This window comes from Vulpes lagopus, chromosome 21 (genome assembly GCF_018345385.1).
Source record: "Vulpes lagopus strain Blue_001 chromosome 21, ASM1834538v1, whole genome shotgun sequence".
In the NCBI taxonomy this organism is placed as follows: domain Eukaryota; kingdom Metazoa; phylum Chordata; class Mammalia; order Carnivora; family Canidae; genus Vulpes; species Vulpes lagopus.
In genome coordinates this window covers 7,157,362-7,179,319 of record NC_054844.1, presented here as the reverse complement: position 1 = coordinate 7,179,319, position 21,958 = coordinate 7,157,362, and the positions used below count along the sequence as shown (strand labels likewise).

At 49.0% G+C, this 21,958-nt stretch overlaps 1 protein-coding gene across 1 annotated transcript in view; it reads left to right on the top strand.

The window, feature by feature from the left end:
• The window catches only part of VWF (von Willebrand factor), a 137,009-nt gene that overhangs the window by 23,583 nt on the left and 91,468 nt on the right, over window positions 1-21,958 (top strand). The window contains exons 7-10 of the mRNA XM_041735719.1: window positions 9,455-9,671; window positions 11,571-11,693; window positions 12,565-12,676; window positions 13,482-13,528. Of these exons, the coding sequence (XP_041591653.1) occupies window positions 9,455-9,671; window positions 11,571-11,693; window positions 12,565-12,676; window positions 13,482-13,528 (499 nt within the window). The remainder of the gene's footprint in view (window positions 1-9,454; window positions 9,672-11,570; window positions 11,694-12,564; window positions 12,677-13,481; window positions 13,529-21,958) is intronic.

The following is a 21,958-nucleotide window of genomic DNA, read 5'->3' as shown; positions in this document are numbered from 1 at the left end:
AAACCAAGGGCTTTGTTAGGCATTGGAAAATATTCTAGCTTGATGTTTAGTCCAGCTGCCTAGATGGTAAACACAATTTCCAGTTTATAAACAAGCACATTCCAAATGCCTCTTTTTCTTGGGTTTCCAAGATTTTAGTGGTACTAGGTTTCCGGCTTGTCTGTAAACATCTGTGTCACCTGGAATGTAGCCCGGTACTGGCAACCGGCTAAGGCCGACCAAGTTCTAACACCCGGGAGGAGGGTGTTGTGTGGAAGAGGATAGTTTACTCTTCTTTCCAGGAAAACTTTTGAAATATCTGGTGCTTGCCCCTCGATTTTTTCTCATCTGTGGGCCTTGGCTTTATGCTAAGGATATGGGTTTGGGATCAGGCCATTTCCTGGCTTTGTAACTCTGGGCGAGACACTTACCTTGTCTAAGGCTCAGTTTCTCCATACGTACAACAGACAAGGAAGAGTAACTGCTATGCAGAGTCACTGTAAGGATCAGAGAAGGAGAGTATGTGTAGAGTGTTTGGTGCGGTGGGGCTCAATTGCATAAGCTGTTCTTGTTATTATTAATTATTATTATTATTATTTATTGACTCCTGGCATCCTCCTGCTGTCATGATAGTGACACATGCATGAAGTTAGAAGGAGAGAAGTATTTTTTTAGGTTTTATTTATTTATTCATGAGACACACACACACACACACACACACACACACACACACAGGCAGAGGGAGAAGCAGGCTCTCTGCAGGGAGCTCAATGTGGGACTCGGTCCCGGACCCCAGGATCATGCCCTGAGCCAAAGGCAGACACTCAACCACTGAGCCCCCCAGGCATCCCAGGAGAGAAAGTTCCTACTCACATCCACGCTGAGGGGTGGGTGAGGAAAGCCAAATTTTCTTCCGGAGCTGCTTGGTAACCCAAGCGAATTTCAGACTGAGTGTCCTCCAGGAATCACATGCAGTGAGGGGCAGGAAGAGAGATTTTGATCACTTCTGTCTTTATTTCCTAACTCACTGTTTTGCAGCTGGCAGGTGGTTCACCCTGTCCTGGCCTCCAGTGTTCTCTAGGCAGGAGCAGGGTTCAAGACAGGGGTGCCTCCACGGTGAGGTGGGGTTGCGGGTCACACCACTCCCTCTCATACTGAATAGAATTTCTGAGGGCCTGGGCTTTGTCTCACTGTATTTTGCAAATGCAGGTCGCGCAGGGTAAGTGCTGGACAAGTATTCTCCCCACCCTCGGAGTACAAAGGGCTCCCCTCACTTATCTGTAAGATGTGGGAGGGGAAGACAGGATTTTCAAAGGAGAACCTGATACAGGCTGGCCCATTTGGGGAGGGAGACTACAGGGTGGGGGGTAAGAATCCATGAGAGAAGCCTGGTTTGTCTCCAGGGGCACTTGCAGGAGGCTCCAGCTGCAGGCTTGCTACTCACTTTGTCTCCTGGGTGCGATGAAGTCCTTACTAACCAGTGTCCTGGGAGCAGCCTGACAAACTGGTTACCAAGTTCTTAGTGCCTGGGCTGACACCCCCCAGCACCCCAGACCTCCCAAGGCATGGGCTTCTTTAAGCTCAGAACTAGTGTCAGGTTGTTTACCTCAGCAGACAGACCTGGCTTTGTCTCAGCCAATCGGGTTGTGTTCACCCATCGCTCATTGGCCAGGAAGCATAAGGACTCATCTCCTGGGAGGTGATTAGTGCTGGCTTCGGAACTGTTCAGAGGCCTGCTGGTCCCCGGGCTCCCCCAGGGTTCAGAAGTCAGGTCTGGCAAATGGGCAGCACTCACAAGTGCTTGTCCTTGTGGCTCGAAGGACCATTTGCAGTGGCAGAGGGTTCTGAGGGGAAGATGACATTGACCTAAGAACTTTCTTGAGAGCCGTTGAAATCTATGCCCCCACTCTCTGGTGCTTTCCCTTCTTTCCAAGCTGGTAGCAAGGAGTCAGCTTATTCTGATCCAGGTCATATTACTTATACCTAGGGGATGAATGTTTCCTTGTTATGCCAACAAAACTCCCCTGAGCCTCTCTCCTGGGACTAAATAATGGCTTGTTTGATTGCACGCAGATTTACAGGGTTTTTTCCCCCCAGCTTTTGAAACAGAGGGCAGGACTGCTGGAGTCTGGACCTCAGGGTGCAGACCTAGTAATAAAAAGCCCCAAGCTCCAAATGCTCAGATAATTGATGTTAATTTGCAAGTAACTCTACTACACAATGAACATTTTAAGAAGATTCTTAGGTTGCCTTATATTTTTTTTTCTTTTTAAATTCCCATTCTGTTGGTCTGGATACTGACTGAACTTTATAAAGGGATCCTGGATCCTGTCCTTGTCCTCAGTCTTCACTACAACAGGAAGCCCAAGGCTGCAGCTAGTCCATCCAATGCTCTTGCTAATTAGAAAAAGATGCCTCTTCCTCAAGTCACTTTACCACTGCCTGTTGGAAAATCGCCATAATAAACATTAGACATGTGCATAGAATGTACATATACGTGTGTGGTGTCTACAGTGGGAAGGATAACCTCTCCACATGTTGCCACCATGCACTGGGGTGACCTGCAGACCTATTCTTTTTTTTTTTAATATTTTATTTATTTATTCATGATAGACACACAGAGAGAGGCAGAGACACAGGCAGAGGGAGAAGCAGGCTCCATGCAAGGGGCCCGACCTGGGACTCGATCCCAGGACTCCAAGATCACACCCTGGGCCTAAGGCAGGTGCTAAACCGCTGAGCCACCCAGGGATCCCCTGCAGACCTATTCTCAGTGGCCAGGACCTTGACTTCGCTTCCACTGGGAAATGCTACTGCTGCAGCCATCCTCCCCCCCAGGATCACCTCCCTGCTCCCACCCTGACTGGGAAGGCCATCTCCTGCTTTTGCTGTTGCCATCTGAATGTGAGGACACTTTTAGGCCTCTAGGGCCAAGAATTGTCTCTGTATGCCTCCCCAGAGTTGGTCCTCAAGATGACCAGTCTTTCTTAAGAAGACTGAGGATGCCACTGATCATTCGGCCGTCCAGTGGTCAATTGCCCAGTGGCAGCAACAGCCTCAGGCGGGTGTCTGCATCTATGATTCATCGATGTCAGGAATCATAGGCTTATAATAACTCAGAGGGGCAGTGAGCCTGTGTGCTTGTGGTGGGATGGGGGTGACCTTGACCAGTGTGCTTTCAGGATCTAGCCTTATAGCAGAGATCAGGGGCTGCCACAGGGTTTCAGAGATCTCCCCCTGCCCCCTCCCTCCCATCAAGTAGTATTTATCTGACAAAACCTTGAGGAGGGTCAGATGAGGTCCTAGTACTCAAGCTTTCAGTTCAAATGCCTTCCTAACATAACAATTTCACAATCCTTTAACAAAATATTCCTTGAGTGGCTTTCTTTCCCTCTTCCTTCCCCCTGGTGAGGCAAGAATCCAATAGTGCCCATTCGTACATGTTTATTGAGACATTCTGTGGGGCTTGGGTGACACTAAACTGCTCAGGTTGGACCTGCAGTCTTGTTCAAGGGACAAACACCTACAGGAAGCTAAACAGCCATGAAAATGAACAACATAAATGCCATCCTGGGTCAGTAGAATTGCCAAAAGAATGGTGAGTGGTATGGTGGCTCAAGGGATCAGCTATTAGCATGGAGCTGATGGATCTTTCCTTCCTGGGAACAGGATGAGTGGAGTGGTTCCATCTCAGGGCTTGGACAGAGCCCAGAGTGTCTGGGGATGATGCTTGGCCCTTGTCTTGCCAGTCTGCTGAGACCTGCCCTGATCCCTGACAATTGCTCAGATAGCTCCCAGGAGACCAGGGTAGAGGGTAAGGAAATTCCTTTGGGATATGGGGACTGACTTCTGTGACACATCTACTATTACCCTACTTCTCATGAAGGCTGTACCCCAATCATCTCAGATAGAGGAATGTCTGACTCTGCCAAAAAAACCCCACATCCATTTGGTGGAAATCTATCGACCAGTTTCACGGGGGCTTTGTAAGCCAGATCTTGGAATGTGGGTGGGAGTCCCAGGCCAGCCAGAAGATATAAATAGATAGCAGCCCTCCCCCATCCATCCTTTGCTGGCCAACCAATGACAAACTTTGCCCTGCCACGAGGATGAATTCTTAAACCCACCACTCTGGACCTGTTCTGGCGCCAGGCGCCTCCAGACCTCCTCCAGTGGCCGTAGCAGAGCACCCACCCCAGGGCTGGAAAGATCAGGGCTTGGATGAACAATCTTGCACTTTATATATTAGCTTCTCCTTCCTTTGTTCACTTCAGTCCTAGGAATGCCCCCTCCCTTCTCCTTTGTCAGCTGTTTGGGAACAAACACAATAGCTAAGCTTTAGATCTCCTGCCACTGCTTTTTCTCCTCCCCAGCCCCTGGCCCTTCTGCGGCTGGGGATATGTGCTGCTTTTCTCTTCCCACCCCCTTCGAACCAGCTCAGCATCTCCAGGGAAGAGGCCTGGACTTCTTTAATGAACTGCAAATGTGATTAAGTTGGGCTGCAGTTGGGTCTGCACAGCCACCCAGGCAGGGTGAAGTCATGGGGTGACGGAGCTGGGGCTGGACCCTCCTGCCAGCCTCTGGCAGCACAGACAGAGATGAAGGAAGATAGAAGCAGCTGATGCTGGGCCCTGGAGTCAGGGACATGCTGGAAGCGTGCACATGAGCTGACTGGCGCTCGTGTCCCTGCACAAACAGTACAGCAGAGAGCTGAGGAGAAGCCATTCTCGAGCTGTGTGGCTGCTGTTGACAACAGGCCAATGACAATCACTATAAGCCCTAAATTGCCTTTCTTGTATCAGGTCATTTAGTTTTATTTTGCAGCAAGTTATTGTAGCTTGTTTTGCAGCTTGTTATTGCTGCAAGTTTTGCAGCTTCTGTAGGTATCACTGTCTGTGTTAGGGTTAGGTCCTGCTGTGAGTGACCGGCCACCTACAGTAACAACGGCTTACGTGACATAGAAGTTCATTTCTCTCTTGGTGTAAAGAAGCTCGGGTGGGACATCCAGGGCCAGCACAGGAAGCCTTGGTGTCAGATCCAGGGTCCTTTGGTCTTGTTTCTCTGTTGTTGTTGGCATGGAGCTTCCACTTCATGGTCCAAGATGGCAGCTCATGCCCCAGGCATCACAACCATATCCCAACAGTGGGAAGGGGCTGAAAAAGAAGTACCCTGTCCTTTAGGGGATGTGGCCTGGAACGTACCCCATGATCCTTCTGCTTATATCCTACTGGGCAAAACTTAGTTGTGGCTACTCCCAGCTGGCTTCTTTACAGGGGAGGAAACAGAAATGCAGACAGGAGAGATAATTTTCCTACAGACACACACCTTGGAAGTGATGGGGTTGGGACTGTAGTACAACCACGCTTCTAAAACCTGTGCTCTATCTACTGTGTTACAGTTGTCTAATCTGGTGTGAGCAAACAGATGGGGGGGGGGCAGGGAGGAAAACCATGTAAATTGTGGTCTGGTGACAGGTGACTGGCGTGTGGGTTGGAATCAGGCTTTGAACCCTGCTTTCTATAGTAGTTTGTAAACTACGTAGTCTGATGACCCCCTGACACTCTTAAAAATAATAGAAGATGTGAAAGAGATTTCTCTATGGATTACCTATTGATGATGGATTTGGATTATCTTCTGATATGTACTATATTAGATCATAAAACTGAGACATTTACAACATACTCATTTAAAAATAATGAACACATTATATTTAACAAGATGGTATCTTTTAAATAAAAGCAAGTAAAAATTCCAAACAGAAAACTGGGTAGAGAGAAGAATGACATTGTTTCACAGTTTTGCAAATATCTTTGCTATCTGGCTTAAGAGAAATCAGCTGGAGTCCCACATCAGTGTCTGTAGTCAGTCTGTGGTGTGATCACTTATCATCATGGAGCCTCTGGATAATTCCACTGTGCACTCATCAAAGAGTGAGAGCCTAGAGGCCAAATAACATCTTAGTATTATTATAAAAATAGTTTTGATCTTCTGGAGCCCTGGAAGGATCTTGGGAGTCTATAGGGGGTTTCTGGACCAACCACACTTTGTGAACAACTGACCTAGGAATGCTTTCCTCTCTCCACGCCTCAGTTTCCCAATCTGAAAGACTGTTTATCTTGCCTTTCTCTGAGGAGCTGTGTGTTCTCTGAAGGTGTTGCAGGCTTATGCAGGGCCAGTGTGTGGGAGCGGGTGCCGAGGTGGTCTCTGAAACAACTTCATTTGTTCAGGGGACATTGATGATGTGTGAGATGGGGAGCAGGGGTGGAGGGATGAGCGGGAGAGTAGCAGGATCAGATCCTGGAAGACCTGGCCCTGCAGCCTATGTAAGGAGCTAGAAGTTTGCCCTTTAAGCTGAGGTGGGAACAGTCATATTTGCCTTATTTACTAACTTGGGCACATGCGAGAGACCTTGAGGCCACACGTCCAGTGTTTGTTGAGTGAAGGTTTGGTTGTCTCCTACCTGCCAACGTCTCTCCCCAGGGTCTGAGAGGACACGATGTGGGCCCCATCTCGGACTTATTTGTCTCAGGACCTGGCCTGGCCTGGCGGGGCTACCTGCGGTGGAGCAGGAAAGGCCGGGAGGCAGAGGTAGCAAGCTAGATGTGCCACCATGCTCCACCGTGAGGCCCTCAGACTGTGGTTACACCAACAAGCCAATTTCAGGCCAGAGCTGAGCAGAGGAAGACTGGAGAGCAAGACGGGAAGACAGACTTTTCCGTTTGTCTCTGTTGAGAAAGAAATCCTAGCCAGATTATCAGGTGCACACATAAAGGCCAAAGGCATTGTTCTAAGGAGGGAGGTGGCTGTTTCTGCAGAAATCCACTCCCATCCTGCAGGCGAATAAGCAGAAAACACCCTTCTTGCTATAGCTTTCTGTAAACCATTTAATATCTCAAGGGACCTCCCAGGAAATGTGCTGGAGCACTGGTCCCACTTTTCCTCTGAGCAGGGAACAGACAGATTTGGGCCAGCTGGAGATGGGCCATGCTGGGCTCTGCCCCATAGAGCTCTCAAAGTGGAAGGGGATGCCTGGATTCCTGGGTCTCTTCTTTTCTCTGGTTGATGGTGTGCTGTGCTGGTGAGAACCCTAGATGCCTGGTCCCTGACCCTGTGGGAGTGTCCTGTGATATGGCCAGACCACTGTCCTACAGCCCAGGTGATGGCAGCATCACTAGAAAAAACTCATGTGTTGCCTTTTTGTTTTTGTGTTTTGTTGTTTTTTTTTTTTTTTTGTTCCAAGTTGTGAGTAAAGAGAAAGGTAGGCAAGGGCCTGAGCATCTGGCCCTCTCCGGGGACACTCTTGGATGCCCTTTCAGAGTCCAGGAACATCACTTTCTGAGGGGCATATCTCATGGGGTAGGCAATGTAGCAGAATGGAAAGAACTGGACACAGGCCTCAGTCTCCTCCTCTGAGCCTTAGGAGAGTCTGAGACCTGCCTATCGCAAAGAAGAGTGGGTCCCTCCTCCATCCCCCCACTGGAAAGAAACCCACTTTGGTTGGGAGCAGTGTGAGCCTCTCAGATAAAAGATTAATGAGAGCAGCCCCTCTGTTCACTGCAATGTCCTTAAGATACTAGTAAAGTGATCATGTTATCATGGCAACCATTTGTCCGTATTTAGCCCAGTCTCCCCCAGGCAGATACAGGGGGACAGGGACAAAGATGCCCTCTGTCCTGCTGCTGAGCTGCCTGCCATTCTGGAGGACAAGCCTACTGCAGGAGGGACAGTGGAAGGGACCTCTCTGGTGTCCAGGAGATCCTCGGTGATGATACGGAGTCATCATTTTTTTGGTGAAACCTTTATCCGCATGATTTCATTCCCTTTACTCACACTGATTTACTCTGATTTATCCTTCAAGGCTCAGCCTTCCATTTATTTTATTTTATTTTTAAATTTTATTTTATTTTATTTATTTTTTTCAGCCTTCCATTTAAATGCTCTTGCACTTCTTTCTACTTCTTTCTTTTTGGCTGAAGGTTTTTTTTTTTTTTTTTTTTTAAGTTTTTATTATTTACTTATTTTTAAAAGTAGGCTCCATGTTCATCGTGCGGCTCAAACTCACAACCCTGAGATAAAGAGTCACATGCTCTATGGACTGAGCCAACCAGGCACCCCCTTAACTGAAGGTTTGAAGTCTGTTCACTACCTCTCTGCTCAGGGAGCATGTCTATGCATAAAAGGGCTGATGCCCCAGTGGGGGGGGGACCTGTGGTGACAATACTGTACTGTGTCAAGTCCCAGACACGTCATTGTTCCATCTGCCACTAAGAAAAGCTGAGGAACAGAGAGAAGAAAGCAGAAAATAATGGAGAGAGAGGGAGAGAAATCACAGCGGGAGGCCTATTATCAGGGTCGGTGATTATTCAACTCAGTGACCTGATTTCCTGTAAAAATATAGTAAGCAAATTAAAAACTAATCCTTTTATGCATTCTATAGATTCTCTTTGGGGTTTTGTACTGATGCAGAGAAGAGATTCCACTTTAGACTATTGGAATAAAAAGGATTTATTATAGCAGCTAGATGGCTTACAGGTTATTAAAGTGGCTGAATAAAAATCTGTAGGAGGGGATTCCAGAATCCATTCTCAAGTCTAGAAGAAAAACAGCTGCTGCCAATTGAAGTGTAATATCAGTTGGAAGATGCACTCCAACTTCAGAGATTTATTTTGTTACATAAAGAAAACTTTTATTTGCAGCAAATAAGGAGATCACGGGGAATGACTTCCAAAACAGTGACTCCCAACTTCAGAGATTTTAAATTGCAAAAAAAGAAAAAAGAAAAAAAAAGTGCATTTAGAATCATTAAAACACAGAATGCAGAGATGTTTACAAGTACAATATGTAGGAGTGTTTACCTGGCAGAGGATCTCCAGGACATTTCTGAGAATCCTAGCTTGTGTTTGCTGATGAGAACTGATCCCGTCTGCCACCAGGAATCACCTAATGAACATTTGGAAAACCTATCCTTGAACTCACCCCAGATACACCGAATTTGAACTTCAGCAGTGTTTGCTTTATGAAACTCCTTGTACCATTTCCTCCTGTATGGTGGGGAAGACCCAGTCGGGGAGAAGAGGAGGCTAGGTCAGTGGGAAGCAGACACCGATGGCCATTCCTTGATGGCCTGGGCCGGTGCCCAGCACCTTTCTGCTCTGTGCTTGCCTAGGATCCCCCCTGCTGCTGCTGTCCAGAGGCCCTGGGCTCTGCATGTTCAGGGCTCAGTCTGGGAAGTAACTTTAGTCTCCAGCCACTTCTTGTAGCATGAGTTCAACATCTGTGCTTTGATGGATACAACTGTTTAATTTGACAAATGTTGACAAGCACCTACCTGGTGCCTATGTGATGGAGCTTCCCTGGTTTTCCTGGCGGGGCTGGCTCTCCACAGAGCCACATTCAGGAAGGCACTAATCCAACGCACTGTCGAGCCAGGGCTGCATGGGTGCTGTCCTCACTGCCTGGCTTCTCGTTCCTGCAGGTCCTGTGGGAGCAGTGCCAGCTCCTGAAGAGTGCCTCGGTGTTTGCCCGCTGCCACCCGCTGGTGGACCCTGAGCCTTTTGTCGCCCTGTGTGGAAGGACTCTGTGCACCTGTGTCCAGGGGATGGAGTGCCCTTGCGCGGTCCTCCTGGAGTATGCCCGGGCCTGTGCCCAGCAGGGGATTGTCTTGTACGGCTGGACCGACCACAGCATCTGCCGTAAGTCAGTGGCCCATGCTCCCAGCTGGGGCTGAGTGCTGTCTGTTCTGGGGTGTCCCCAGGGAAGCCCTTGGGCTGTGACACCATCCTGGACCTTTGCCACACCCCAACTGGCCAGTGCCTACAGGGCCGATTGTGCCTGGGCCACCTGATCACGGACCGCTGGCCCACAGGGGGCATCCCTTCCCTTAAAGGCTATGGCTGGGAAGGCCTTCCTGGGCCTGTCCAACAGCCTCTGTTCTTTTTTTTTTTTTTTTTAATTTTTATTTATTTATTCATGAGAGACACACAGAGAGAGGCAGAGACACAGGCAGAGGGAGAAGCAGGCTCCCCGCAGGGAGTCTGATGTGGGACTCAATCCCAGGCCCCTGGGGATCACGCCCTGGGCGGAAGGCAGATGCTCACTGCTGAGCTACCCAGGTGTCCCCACTAGCCTCTGTTCTAAGCCAAGCCTACCTCAGCATCCGTGACTCCCTCCAGAAATCTATTCCCTGGACTCGGAAAACCTTTCCCTGCCTTTGGGGGAGATCTCAGTTGTCCTGGTTTCAAGTCACGTCTTCACTGCCTGCTAGTCTGAATTGATGAGGAGCAGGGAGTTGTCCACACTGTCCCTGGCGGCGAGATCTTGCAGAGCTTGGCGGGCTCTCAGTATATGAGCCCTTCCCTTTTATTAAACCAGCCTTTTCTCCTCCTGGTAGTGCAGTGCTCTCCTTTACCTCCACCTGACCTCGTGACACCTGTGGTTTGGATCTCCCAATCTCCCTAGGTCCCTAGTCACTGTCATTGTCACCATCCCCAAATTATCGTAATTATGTAGGATCTTCGGTGGTTATCTTGTAAGGACACTCCTCTCTCCCCAGACTTTCCATGGATCACAAGCCATGCAGAGGGACAATCTGGAATAATTACACAGGTCATTCTGGCTGATGGAGACAGAACAGCCAGCCAAATATTTACACCACACACATGTTTTTCAGTGTGTGTTTTTTCAGCTTATAAATTAGAGCTTTTATCTTTGCTGTGGGGGTGTGAGAAGGTGGCTATTAGCAGCTGGTTTCTCCTCTGTAAGATGAAGTGGCTGTTTTTCTAGGTCTTTGAAGATAGGGTGGGAGGAGATGCCTGGTGGCATCCTGGAGAAGAAGAGGTTTAGAGCAATGGTTTGATGTTGTGAAGCTCAGGAAAGATCATCGGTATGTTGCGGTTCTTGAGCTGCTCTAAGCATCAATCAGCCATAGGGTTGAGACACAAAGGAGGGGAACCAGTTCTTGCCCAGGAGGTACTGGGTCCAGCGGTGGGAGGACAGACACCTAGGTGATAAGGTTCTAAAGATAGTCCTGCAGCACAGTAGAAAATAAATATGGAACATGTCACCCATGCAGGGAAAGTGAGCATGGATGGTGTGTACCCTGTGCTGGGCGGGGCCTTTGACTGAGGCCAATTTCATGAGGAAGGGGAGCCTTCAGAGGAGGGATGTGATGGAAGATACCACTTACCCTTTGCTTGGCCCCAGGAGGACATTTATTTTAACCCAGAGGAGTTTGGTATTACCTCGAGAGGGTTTTGAGTGAAAGGACAGAGCATAGGGGAACAACAACAACAAAATACCAAGCCGTTCGTGGAAAACAGATGACCTGGGGGAAGGGGTGGTGGTCCCAGGTGACCCTTCTGAGTCTTAGCCCTACAAGATGGAAGATGTTCCTTCAGGGGAGGGGTGGTTGCAGGGTGGTCTTGGAGGGCACGTTGGCCATTGGGTTGCCATTGGGGTGGAGATGGTCCCTGGAGCCCTGAAGACAGAAGGGGGTAGATGAAAGAGCATAGAGGTTCTGAGTATGGTGTGGCTTATGAGGTGCTCTCTGGGAAGGAGCTGCTCTTGGGAGATTCTTGGGTCTTTCGTTTCAGGACCAGCATGCCCTGCTGGCATGGAGTACAAGGAGTGCGTGTCCCCTTGCACCAGAACTTGCCAGAGCCTTCATGTCAAAGAAGTATGTCAGGAGCAATGCGTAGATGGCTGCAGCTGCCCCGGTAACAAACTTCTCACTTTATTCACAAATCCGAGACCTTTTCAGTGCCCTTGGCTTGGGGGAGCCAGATGAAGGCCACTTGTGTTTGTTGCCCATTGCTGAAATCAGAAGCCTTTTATTTATTTTTAAGAAGTCTTTGTACCGACTGATCGGGATGGAGCTGGTGTTTATTTTTAATTTCTGTTTTCCCGTTGTACTATATCCATGAAAGCGCATGTGTCTAGGAAACAGAAGGACAGGCTGGGCTCCGACAGTGACTTTGTTTGGGGAGCACGTGACCTGATCTGAGCAGAAACAAATCCTCAGTTGAATGTCAGGGAACCGGTCTGGGCGAAAGATATTTTAAAATGTCTCCTGGGTTTGCCATGTGACCTCAGCTGAAAAAGAACTTTGCACTAGAAAGTTTTTCTCAGGAGGGGCCATGTGGCCTTTGGTGGAAAATGCTGCTTAATTACCGAGAGTGAGGCCTGTGTGTTTTGACTAATGGCTTCCCCACTGGAAGATCTTGAACACAACTCTTGCCTCCTTTCGTCATCTGTGCCAGGAGATTAATAATGCTGTCTTTTTCATTGCATTAATGTGAAAGGTAAGGGTCATACAACAAGTTCTTCAAGTGTGCTGGGAGAAGCTCTAGGCCTAGACTCACGCCTCCATCACTGGTGGACTTTGGGCAAGGCTCTTTCCCCCAGTTCTTTGCCAAAAGAGAGATGAATAATCCCCCTCCCCCACTAATGGGAAGGAGCTACATCACAGAACAGGTTCTTTGAGCTTCCTGCAGAAGCCCAAAGCTGTGATCACCCACAAGGATTCTGTAGCTGTGAGATGAGTAATGATGATAAGTTGAGTCTTTGTCTTGATGCCCTTGAACCCAGAGGGCCAGCTCCTGGATGAAGGCCACTGCGTGGGAAGTGCTGAGTGTTCCTGTGTGCATGCTGGGCAACGGTACCCTCCGGGCGCCTCCCTCTTACAGGACTGCCACACCTGGTACCTGGGGCTGCGCTGTGTGGTCTGGGAGGGACTGTGGTGGGGGACGGATAAGAAGAGGATGGCAGGAGAGGCAGGTGCAGGTGCAACAGGATCAGTCTGGGCAGAGGGACAGGAGGGAGAAGAGTTTGAGATGCCAGGGTGGGGCAATCAATGAGGAGGGGGAAGGATGGGCTGAGAGGAGGGGGCAGGGAGGAAAGGACCATTTACATGCAAACATTGTCTCTAGCTTCCCTCCAAACTACACTTTAATTAATGAGTCTTTCTGAAGAAGGGCTATATGACAGCCACCACACCACAGGCGGTTCTCTCCTTGAAGACATAAGTGCTCTTGTTCCATCTCCAGGCCTCTTCCCTTTGCTGTCTTTTCCTGCTGGGCTGTCTTCCAGGAGCCTCCATGGGCTGCCCAGTGGGGGGTCTGCATGGTACACCTTTCAGCTGTCCTCTCTTCTCCTAGCTGTATAGGGGGTGAGGTGGGGGGGTTGGAGGTGGGGAGGGCAGCTGGGGGGTCGGAATTTCATTGCTCAGCGGCTGGGTGGATTTTCAGGAACATTGGGTCCTCTAGGTTTTCCTCTCATCTCTCCATCAGGGTTTCTCCCCTTGGCCTTAGCTCCAAGACCCCTCTCTCTGGCCACAGCCCTGTGCTCTTCACCTTCAGCCTCGTAAAGATCCCCCTAGTACCAGCTCCTTTCTTTTCCCAGATCTCTCCCTTTGGGGGCTGTAGGATCTGTGATGGGCTCTAGATCTGTTCATGTGCCCTTGTGTTTGCACGATGACCCATGACCTGTGCTTCTCTCCCCAATAGCATTTGCCGAAATAGCCTGTGGATCTGCAGCAATGAAGAATGCCCAGGTAGGCCACCTTCCGCTCTTCTCCTCCCTTCTCGGAAGGGAACTAACGGTATGTTGCCCTTGCTAGACTGGGTGGGCCGAATCTCAAGGCAAACAGAAGGCGGCCTCTGCACAGGCTGGATACAACCCCCTGACCACAGCTCTGGCTTTGGATCCCAGCTCTGCTACCCGCCTCACAGGCCAGCAGAGGGACACCCTGCATAGCTGAAAGGCGAGAATGCACCTGGGCTCAGGTTTTATTGTCCTTTTCTTCTCACCTGTTTGCTCAAGGATTATGGTTCAGTGAACTGTAAGAACCAAGAGGGTCACAGTCTACTAAACAAAGATGATGCAAATCCTTTGGAAATTAAGAGGAAGAAGGGCCAGGTGATTCTTTATGTTCAAAGTGAGAAGTTTCTGGAATGTCTGACAGGAAGATCTTAGAATGGCCTAGGAGCTAAGAAAATCAGACCTCTAAATGATTTCTTCTACCTCCCTCCCTCCCTGGAAATCTCTTAGGAAAAGTTGCTTTATAATCTCTGCCCTTTACTTGGTCTTCTGTTTAGCCCCAAATCTATTCTGTTTGCTGCAAACTTTGCCCATTTGAGGCTCCCTTCTGCCTCACCCTCCAATAACCCTGGCTCTTCTCCTGATAATTTTCCTCTTTGTGATCACTCACACGGTGTTTGCTATGTGTTAGGCTCTGTGAAAACACTTTACACATGGCCTCTGAGGCAGGTACAGTTTATTCTAGGTTTACATAAGAAGAAGCAGAACCAGAGATTACATAACTTGCTCAATGTCACACAGCTGGTAAGAGACAATGACAGGACTCAAACTCACAACTATCTGATTGCTGCTTTTGCCCTTATGTTTACTCTCTTTCCTTGATCTATTCCTTTGTAGGTATGTCTTTGCCATCCTTCATGGGCTCTGGAGAGGTCCCATGTTTAGTTAAAGGCCAGCTCAGCCTCAGCTCTTATGCAGGATACTATTTTTTGAGTTCCCATGGGTTATAGAGTGCAATAAAAAAACTGTAAGGCAAATAGCCAGCTAACGGGCTCCCCTCCCTTTAGCCCCAAGAGGCCATTTGGCTTTGGTGGGCTGATGGGGCTTGAACATGGGTACTGGGATCATATTTGGGGCCTGTTGGCTGGAGGGTCACTTAGGACCTTGCCTAGTGCCCACCACATTGGGAAAATTCTGGAACTAGATGGAAAGTGGGCATTAGGGCTAGGTCAATTAGTCTACCAGCCAGTTTACCTTCTATGCAATTTTTAAAGGAAGCGTGAAGAACAAAAGATTGGGATTCTAAGGGATATTAATGTTCCAATTTAACATCATCCCACCCTGTGAAAAACCTAAGCAACCCTTCGAAAGACATGAAGTTGCTGCCAATGACTTAAAAAAAAGTTAATGTCTAAATAATAAGCATTCATTGTATAAGATCTGTGAGCCACAATGGATGGAATTAGGAATTTGTTTATTGTCTTTTGTTAGACTACCAGATTAGGAATTCTTTTCTTTTCTTTTCTTTTCTTTTCTTCTCTTTTCTTTTCTTTTCTTCTCTTTTATTTCTTTTCTTTTCTTTTTTAAAGATATTTAATTATTTGAGAGAGAGAGAGAGTAGGGAAAAGGCAGAGGGAGAGGGAGAGAGAGAATCTCAAGCAGACTCCCCACCAAGCACAGATCCCTATTTGGGACATGATCCCACAACCCATGAGATCATGATCTGAGCCAAAATCATGAGTCCAATGTTCAACCAACTAAGGCACTCAACCAACTAAGGCACTCCCAGATTAAGAATTCTTAATAACTACTTTCTATATGGAGTATCTTCTACCTATCCATCTATCTGTCCAACCAACCAACCAACCAACCAACCAGCCATCCATGCAAACCTCTATCTGTCCATCCATTCAACCATCCATTGCTCTTCTAACCATCCATCCAACAATGATTTGAACACTCACTATGCATATGATGGAATGCTTGGTCTGGGGCAGACAATACAATCCTCTGGTATTCAGCTCAAAACTTAGAAGATAGTTTTGCCGAGCATGTAAGAAATTTTCTTGATGCCTTGATGGAAATATAACCAGTTCCAACTCTACTGCAGTCTACTGAGTGGTTTGATATTTTGCCAACACAATCACTAAACTCTTCCTCTGTATATTCAAAGCCTCAGCTCTGACCCTCTTTTTCTAGTTCTGGAGTTTAGTTGGTCATCTCCCACTCCATTTCTACATGTAGCACATAGGCATATTTCCATACCTTGCCATGATTCAGCTGTAAGGGGGGATGTCTTATGCCCCCAGTGTGACAATTGCTGGTAGAGCTTCTGATGGGAAAGTTCTGGAAGGGGATATGCTTGACTCTGCTAGCATAGCAAAGAGCAAGCTATGGTTTGCCCACAATCCCTGCAAGAGCTGACATTGTGAATCTTAGAAATAGAGAGTGATTTTTATTCTCTGGGGTGAGATAAGAGTGTACTGGTCGTCTATTGTTGTGTAACAAATTACCTCAAACTTAGCAAACAGCAAACATTCATTATCTTACAGTTTCTATGTCAGGAACCTGGGTATGGCTGAGTCTGGCCCAAGATTTCTCATGAAGTTGCAGTCAAGTCTTTGGCTTGCACTGTGGTTTTATCTGAAGGCTCCATTGCGACTTTGAAGCTCAGTCATGTGATGGTTGGCAGGCCCTGGCGCCTCACCATGTGGACCTCTTGTGAAGGGATGCCTCGTGACATGATAGCTAGCTTCTTCTAGCGTGAGTGACCTCAGAGAGAGTGAGGGAGAGCAGCCAAGACAGAAGCCATGGTCTTTTAAAAACCCAATCTCTGAAATGACATCCTTCACTTCTGCTGTATTATATCTACTAGAAATAAGTCAAAGTATCCAGTCCATGTTCAAGGTGAGGGGATTACACGACGTCATGAATACAGGCGGTAGGACCATGGTGGGGAGCATCTTAGAGGCTTCCTGGCTCAGGGAGTGTGGTGGATGGGGAGTGGGAGGGAAGAGAAATTGCCCAAAAGAGCATCAGGGGGAGGATATGGAGCATATATGGGGAGGGCTGGAGCTTAAATACTCCTTAGGCCTTCACTGCCCTCTGTATTCCTCTGTTCCTGTTAGGAGTTAGGGCAGCTCCAAGCAAAGCCGTGGTTTCCCCCAAACTTCCCTTTCTGTAACCCCAAGCCTCTCTTCCTCTTCCTTTCCCCTGCAACACATACTTCCCAGAAAAGTTCTGCCAATTTGGTTCCCATCGAACTGTAAATGTTTAGGCAGGGTCAACGAGGGAGGATCATGCTTATCCACAGGGACTATTCCTCGAATAAATAAAGCCCTGGTTAGTATTTCAAACTCCTGAGGGAAGAGTGTGGAAGGTTCTCTTCTGCAGCTGGAAAGGTGTGAGTGGAGGGTTTCCCGTTTGCCCATCCTATGCACATGGACAGGTGGCGTAGCAGAGGCCTGGGGGCCTGGGCGGTGGACTTGCTGAGCCTGGCCAGAATTCCAGTCCCATTTCCCAGCTAGGTGACTTCTGGCAAATCGTCTGATCATTTGCAGCCTCAGTTTCCTAATCTGTAACACAGGGGTGATAACAACGGCTTCATCTGGAGGAAGCTGTTACCTGACACAAAGTAAGCACTCAATAAACATTAGCCGTCTTCATCCCCGCAGCCCCTGCAGCCTCATTCAGCAGGATCAGGGAAGGACTGAGACACAGGCAGGCACCCAAAGGAGTCTGGCATGGGGAGGGCTCTGGGGCGCGCGGTGTGGCTGGGGCTGTCGGGGCAAGCAGGAGAGTCAGAGTCTGGGCCTGCCTTGGGCTTGGCCGTGGGGCAGGGGAGAGCCTTGGTGTAACTTATTACTCGTCTGGTTCTGGATAACTTCTGATGCATTCTAACCCAGCCCTGTGATTCACCTTTAGGATTCAAGCTGTCTGTTCTGAAGCCTTCGGGAAGACAGACTTGCACACTAGCTATAACAGAGACAGTGAGCAGGGCCAATGCCTGTCCAGTGAGAGCAGGCACTCCTAGGTAGCTGGGCTCACCTGGGGAATCTGAGTGCCCAAGTTCATGGAAACTCTCCTGGGGCCTGCCCCAGCCAGTACTGGGTTTTTTGGAGTCACACCAGTCCTTCTTCAGGACAAGCCAGTGTACCACCTTTAGAAGCCAGGGCTCTTCAATAAATAAATTTATTATAATTATTTATTAAAGGCATCTGGTGGCTCAGTTGGTTGCGAGTCTGACTCTTGGTTTTGGCTCAGGTTATGATCTCACAGTCATGAGATCAAGCTCCGCACCAGGCTCTGCACTCAGGAGGGTGTCTGCTTGAGATTCTCTCTCCCTCTCTTTGCCCCTCTTCCCACTGTCTCTTTCAAATAAATAAATGAATCTTAAAAACAAAAAATAGAAGTAGAGGAATCCAGGGCTTTTCTCCACTCAGTCTCTATATCCAGACTCAGCTGTACAGATGCCCCTTGCAATAGGCCTGTGTATGCCCAGGCTCAGAATGACTCAGGCTGGGCCCTCACAAAATCAGGCTTATGAGAAACTGCAGGAGCCAACCCATGAGGCAGTGTTGGGTGGTCTCAAGTGCTTTGGGCTCTGAAGCCAGACAGAATGCCCACATGCAAATCCCTATCTGAGGACCTTGAGCCTTTGGGTGAGTTTTCCTCTGTGGTTTACTTTCTTCATCTGTGAACTAAGGGTAATGATGACTGCTTCATGGAAGCAGTAAACAAGATGTACTCATGGAGCACTTAGAAATGCACCTTGCAAGCACCTGCATGGCTCAATCAGTTAAGTGTCTGACTTTAGCTCAGGTCATGATCTTAGGGACTCCTGACGGAGTCCCACATCAGACTCCCTACTCAGCAGGGAGCCTGCTTCTCCCTCTCCCTCCCCCCCTCCCTCTCATGTTCTCTGATTCTCTTTCTCCCTGCCCAATAAATAAATACAATCTTAAAAAAAAAGTATCTTGCACATTTGGTGGAGATCATGTTATTGTGATTTAGAGGCAGGCTTTGGTACAAACTTACATTGGGGGAGTCTGTGTTGCTTTGCTAAGGGCCTGGGGGTTGGCATTTCTGTAGGCTGCCAGAACAGGATGGAAGCAGATGGGCTGAACAGAGAAGCCCCATGGAGGACTCACTTACTGCAAACAAAAGGGTTTATTTTAGAAGAGGTAGTGTGTTTCCATCAGATGAGAGATTTCTTTCCATTTTCTTCAAGACGATGGATCTTTATTCACTTATTGGGTCTGCTTTAATTTCTAGCTGTTCTGCTTTTATTTTTATTTATTTATTTTTAAAGATTTTATTTATTTATTCATGAGAGACACAGAGAGATGCAGAGACATAGGCAGAGGGAGAAGCAGGCTCTCTGCAAGAAGGAGGGGCTTGATCCTAGGACTCTGGGATCATGACCTGAGCCAAAGGCAGACCCTCAACCACTAAGCCACACACCCAGTTGCCCCTGTTCTGCTTTTTATGCTATTTTAAGAATCACCTCTTCAGTGATTCACCACACTTCCATTGCCCACCTTCTCCATCAGGTGGTGGGCCAGCTGTTTGTGGGGAGCTGCCTTTTGCTGGTTGACCAACTATCTGACTGGGAATGTCCTGACTGTCGTGCTCTGGGCAGAGGCTGGATGACTTGCCCTGTAGCTTTTGTTCTGGTCAATTCTAGCTCCTGGGGCCAACTCCTAGCCCAGCAACTTCCCCATCTGTGTTCTTGGGTTTCCTGTGCTCTCAGTTTCGTCCTCAGTTATACCAAGTCAATCAGCTAAATGTAGTATTTAGACTTGATTCCTGAGGCACTTCAGAACACAGGTCAGTGGGGGTCAGAGCAGGAAATCAGATTGGACAATTAGATTCTAGCTCTGAAAGTTTTGCTTGTGAATGTTTGTTTGTACATGTTTGTACGTTGACCCATCTTTTCCTAGGCCTTGTCAGAGCTGATGCAGGTCCACTTTCATACTCAGATAAGAGCGCTCCTGAGAAAACAGAGAAAGGTCAGGGGAAGAATTCCCACCCACTTTATTGCCATCGGGTCAAGACATTAGACACAAAGGGCCACCCCACTCTGTTTGCAGAATGATGGTGGGTTCTGAGAAACCACTGTTTTAGAAAGGCTTTCCTGTGACCCCATGGATTTGGAATTTCAGCACATTTACAATCAGCTGGGATGACCCTTGCCCCCACCTTCCTGCCTGTGCTACTCTGCCTTCCATGGATGGTGACTCCTCACTCTTGCTCCCCTTTGGGGGCAACAAAGTGGGAAGACACGAGCTGTTCCTACTTCAACACTTCTGACACCAAATGTGTGTGGTTTTCCCCCAAGCTAACCAAATCTTCGACTTTCTGGAAACCAACTGGGTGTCCTATAGTTCAATTCTGACACTAACGACCAGGAATCAGTGCAGACCCAGCAGGTTAAGGGCTCGATCCCCTCAGACAGCCTGACTTCAGATGCTGATCACAAGTACTGGGTTCTCAGGGTGCCCCCATCTGTCTGGCTTGGCTACCAGTTGGGGGTTCCCACAATGCCTGATTCAGGGTCAGTAATTTGTGAGAGTGGCTCACAAAACTCAGGCATTTTACTTATTATTACTGGTTTGCTATGAAGGATATTATAAGGGATACAAATCAAAAGCCAGATGAAGAGATGCATGGGGCAAAGACCAGAAGTGTCCTGAGCACAGGAGCTTCTGTCCCTGTGGAACTGGGGTGTGGCCACCCTCCTGCTTGTGGATACATTGACGAACCCAGAAGCTTGCCAAGTCCTCTTCTTTAGGGGTTTTAATGGAGGTTTTATTACACCGGCATGATGGATCATCAATCCTCAGCCTCTCTCCTGTCCCTGGAGGCTGGGGGGAGGGATGCGGGGTGCTGAAAGTTCCAACTCTCATCTTGCCTGGGTCTTTCTGGTGAGCAAGCCCCCCTAAAGCTACTACCCAGGGGCCCACCAAGAGTGGTTTCATTAGAGCAAAAGATGCCTATCACCCAGGATATTCCAAGGGTTTTAGGAGCTCTGTGTTAGGAACCAGAAATAAAGACTATATTTTTTATTATCACAGAGGGTGATGCTGACAATGATCTGGGGCCTCCCTAATTTCTCCTAATTTCTTCTGGGCTGAGTGTAGCTTCCTGTCCCAGGAAGAGGTCAGCTGCCCTGGGGGGACAGTCGGAGGACACTCATAGTATGCTGAGGCTCCTCTCCCTGGCCCTGTCTTCCAGCACACACTGAAGGCAGGACCACACCTGGATGCAAAGCTATGCCTGCCGTGCCCTTCAGTGCTAGTGTGGGCCTGAGGCGGCAGGTGGAGGGGGCCTGTGGAGCTTATCTTTGATAGATGAGCGGCTGGAATCTCTCTGCTGCCTCTGAGAACCCCCTGATCATGTGACGGAGCCAGCATCAGCCCTGGGGGGTGGGCCGGGGTGGCACTGGCTATAATACCCTCTTAGGCAGAACTTGCGGTTTAGACAGGATTAGTGCTGTGGAGAACAGGTGTCTGCAGTTTGGAGGTCAAGGGTGACTGGGTGGGAAGGAGGGCCCCCTACTTTTACAGAATGACCATGGTGTGTGTCTATATTTATTTTTCTGAAAAGTAGAAGGCCCAGATGGGAGGAAGTACATAGAAGGAGTTTGGGAAGGGATCCAGATGCCCGCTTCAGCTTCAATGGGCCCATTGTAGTCTCTGGAGATGGGATTGCCCTGAGCTGGGGTGGGGCCTATAGGGGATCACTGGAGACCTTGGCAGAGGTTCCCCCCCTCCACCCCACATGGACACTCTCCAGGATGTGTGGTCACTGGTTGGAAGTGCACAGGGCCAGCCGCATGGCTGGGTTGTGGTCTGGGGGAGGACGGAACAGGGTCAGGTGGAGGGTGAGCTGAGGGCTCTGCAATGGGGAATGATGAAGGGGAGTCCTCGTACCCACCCACAGATGTGTCAGCCTGAGCTAGGGAACTGGCTTGGGTGGTGGTGAGATCATGGGCAGATGGCCTCCTGGCCCCCCATTGGCCCCAACTGAAGTCACAACATTGACTTGCCCATGAGAAGGCCTTAGAGCCGCCCCTCGGCTGCGGGGCGAGGATGGCGCCCTGGCCCCTGCCCTGCTGAGCCTGGAGAATGCCTGTCTCACTCCCCCACACCCCCTGTTCTCCATCTGGGCTGGCCTTTCTGCCTGCTTGCCTCAGAGGCCTCTCCTGGGTCAGGCCATGGCCCAGAGGCCCCCACAACAGCAGTGCAGAGAAAGGCCTCCCCCAGCAGAGCCAGAACCTGTGGGGTGGCGGTGGGGAAGAACTGGGAGCCACCCTGAACTGGGAGCTCAAGCTGCGGCTTGTGTGTGTGGCTGTCACTTCTCTTGGTTGTCCTTTTGGTAAGTGAGGCATTGAGCTGAAGATCCACCTCTGACCTCTTGTGGTGTGAGGTCTGGGACCTGA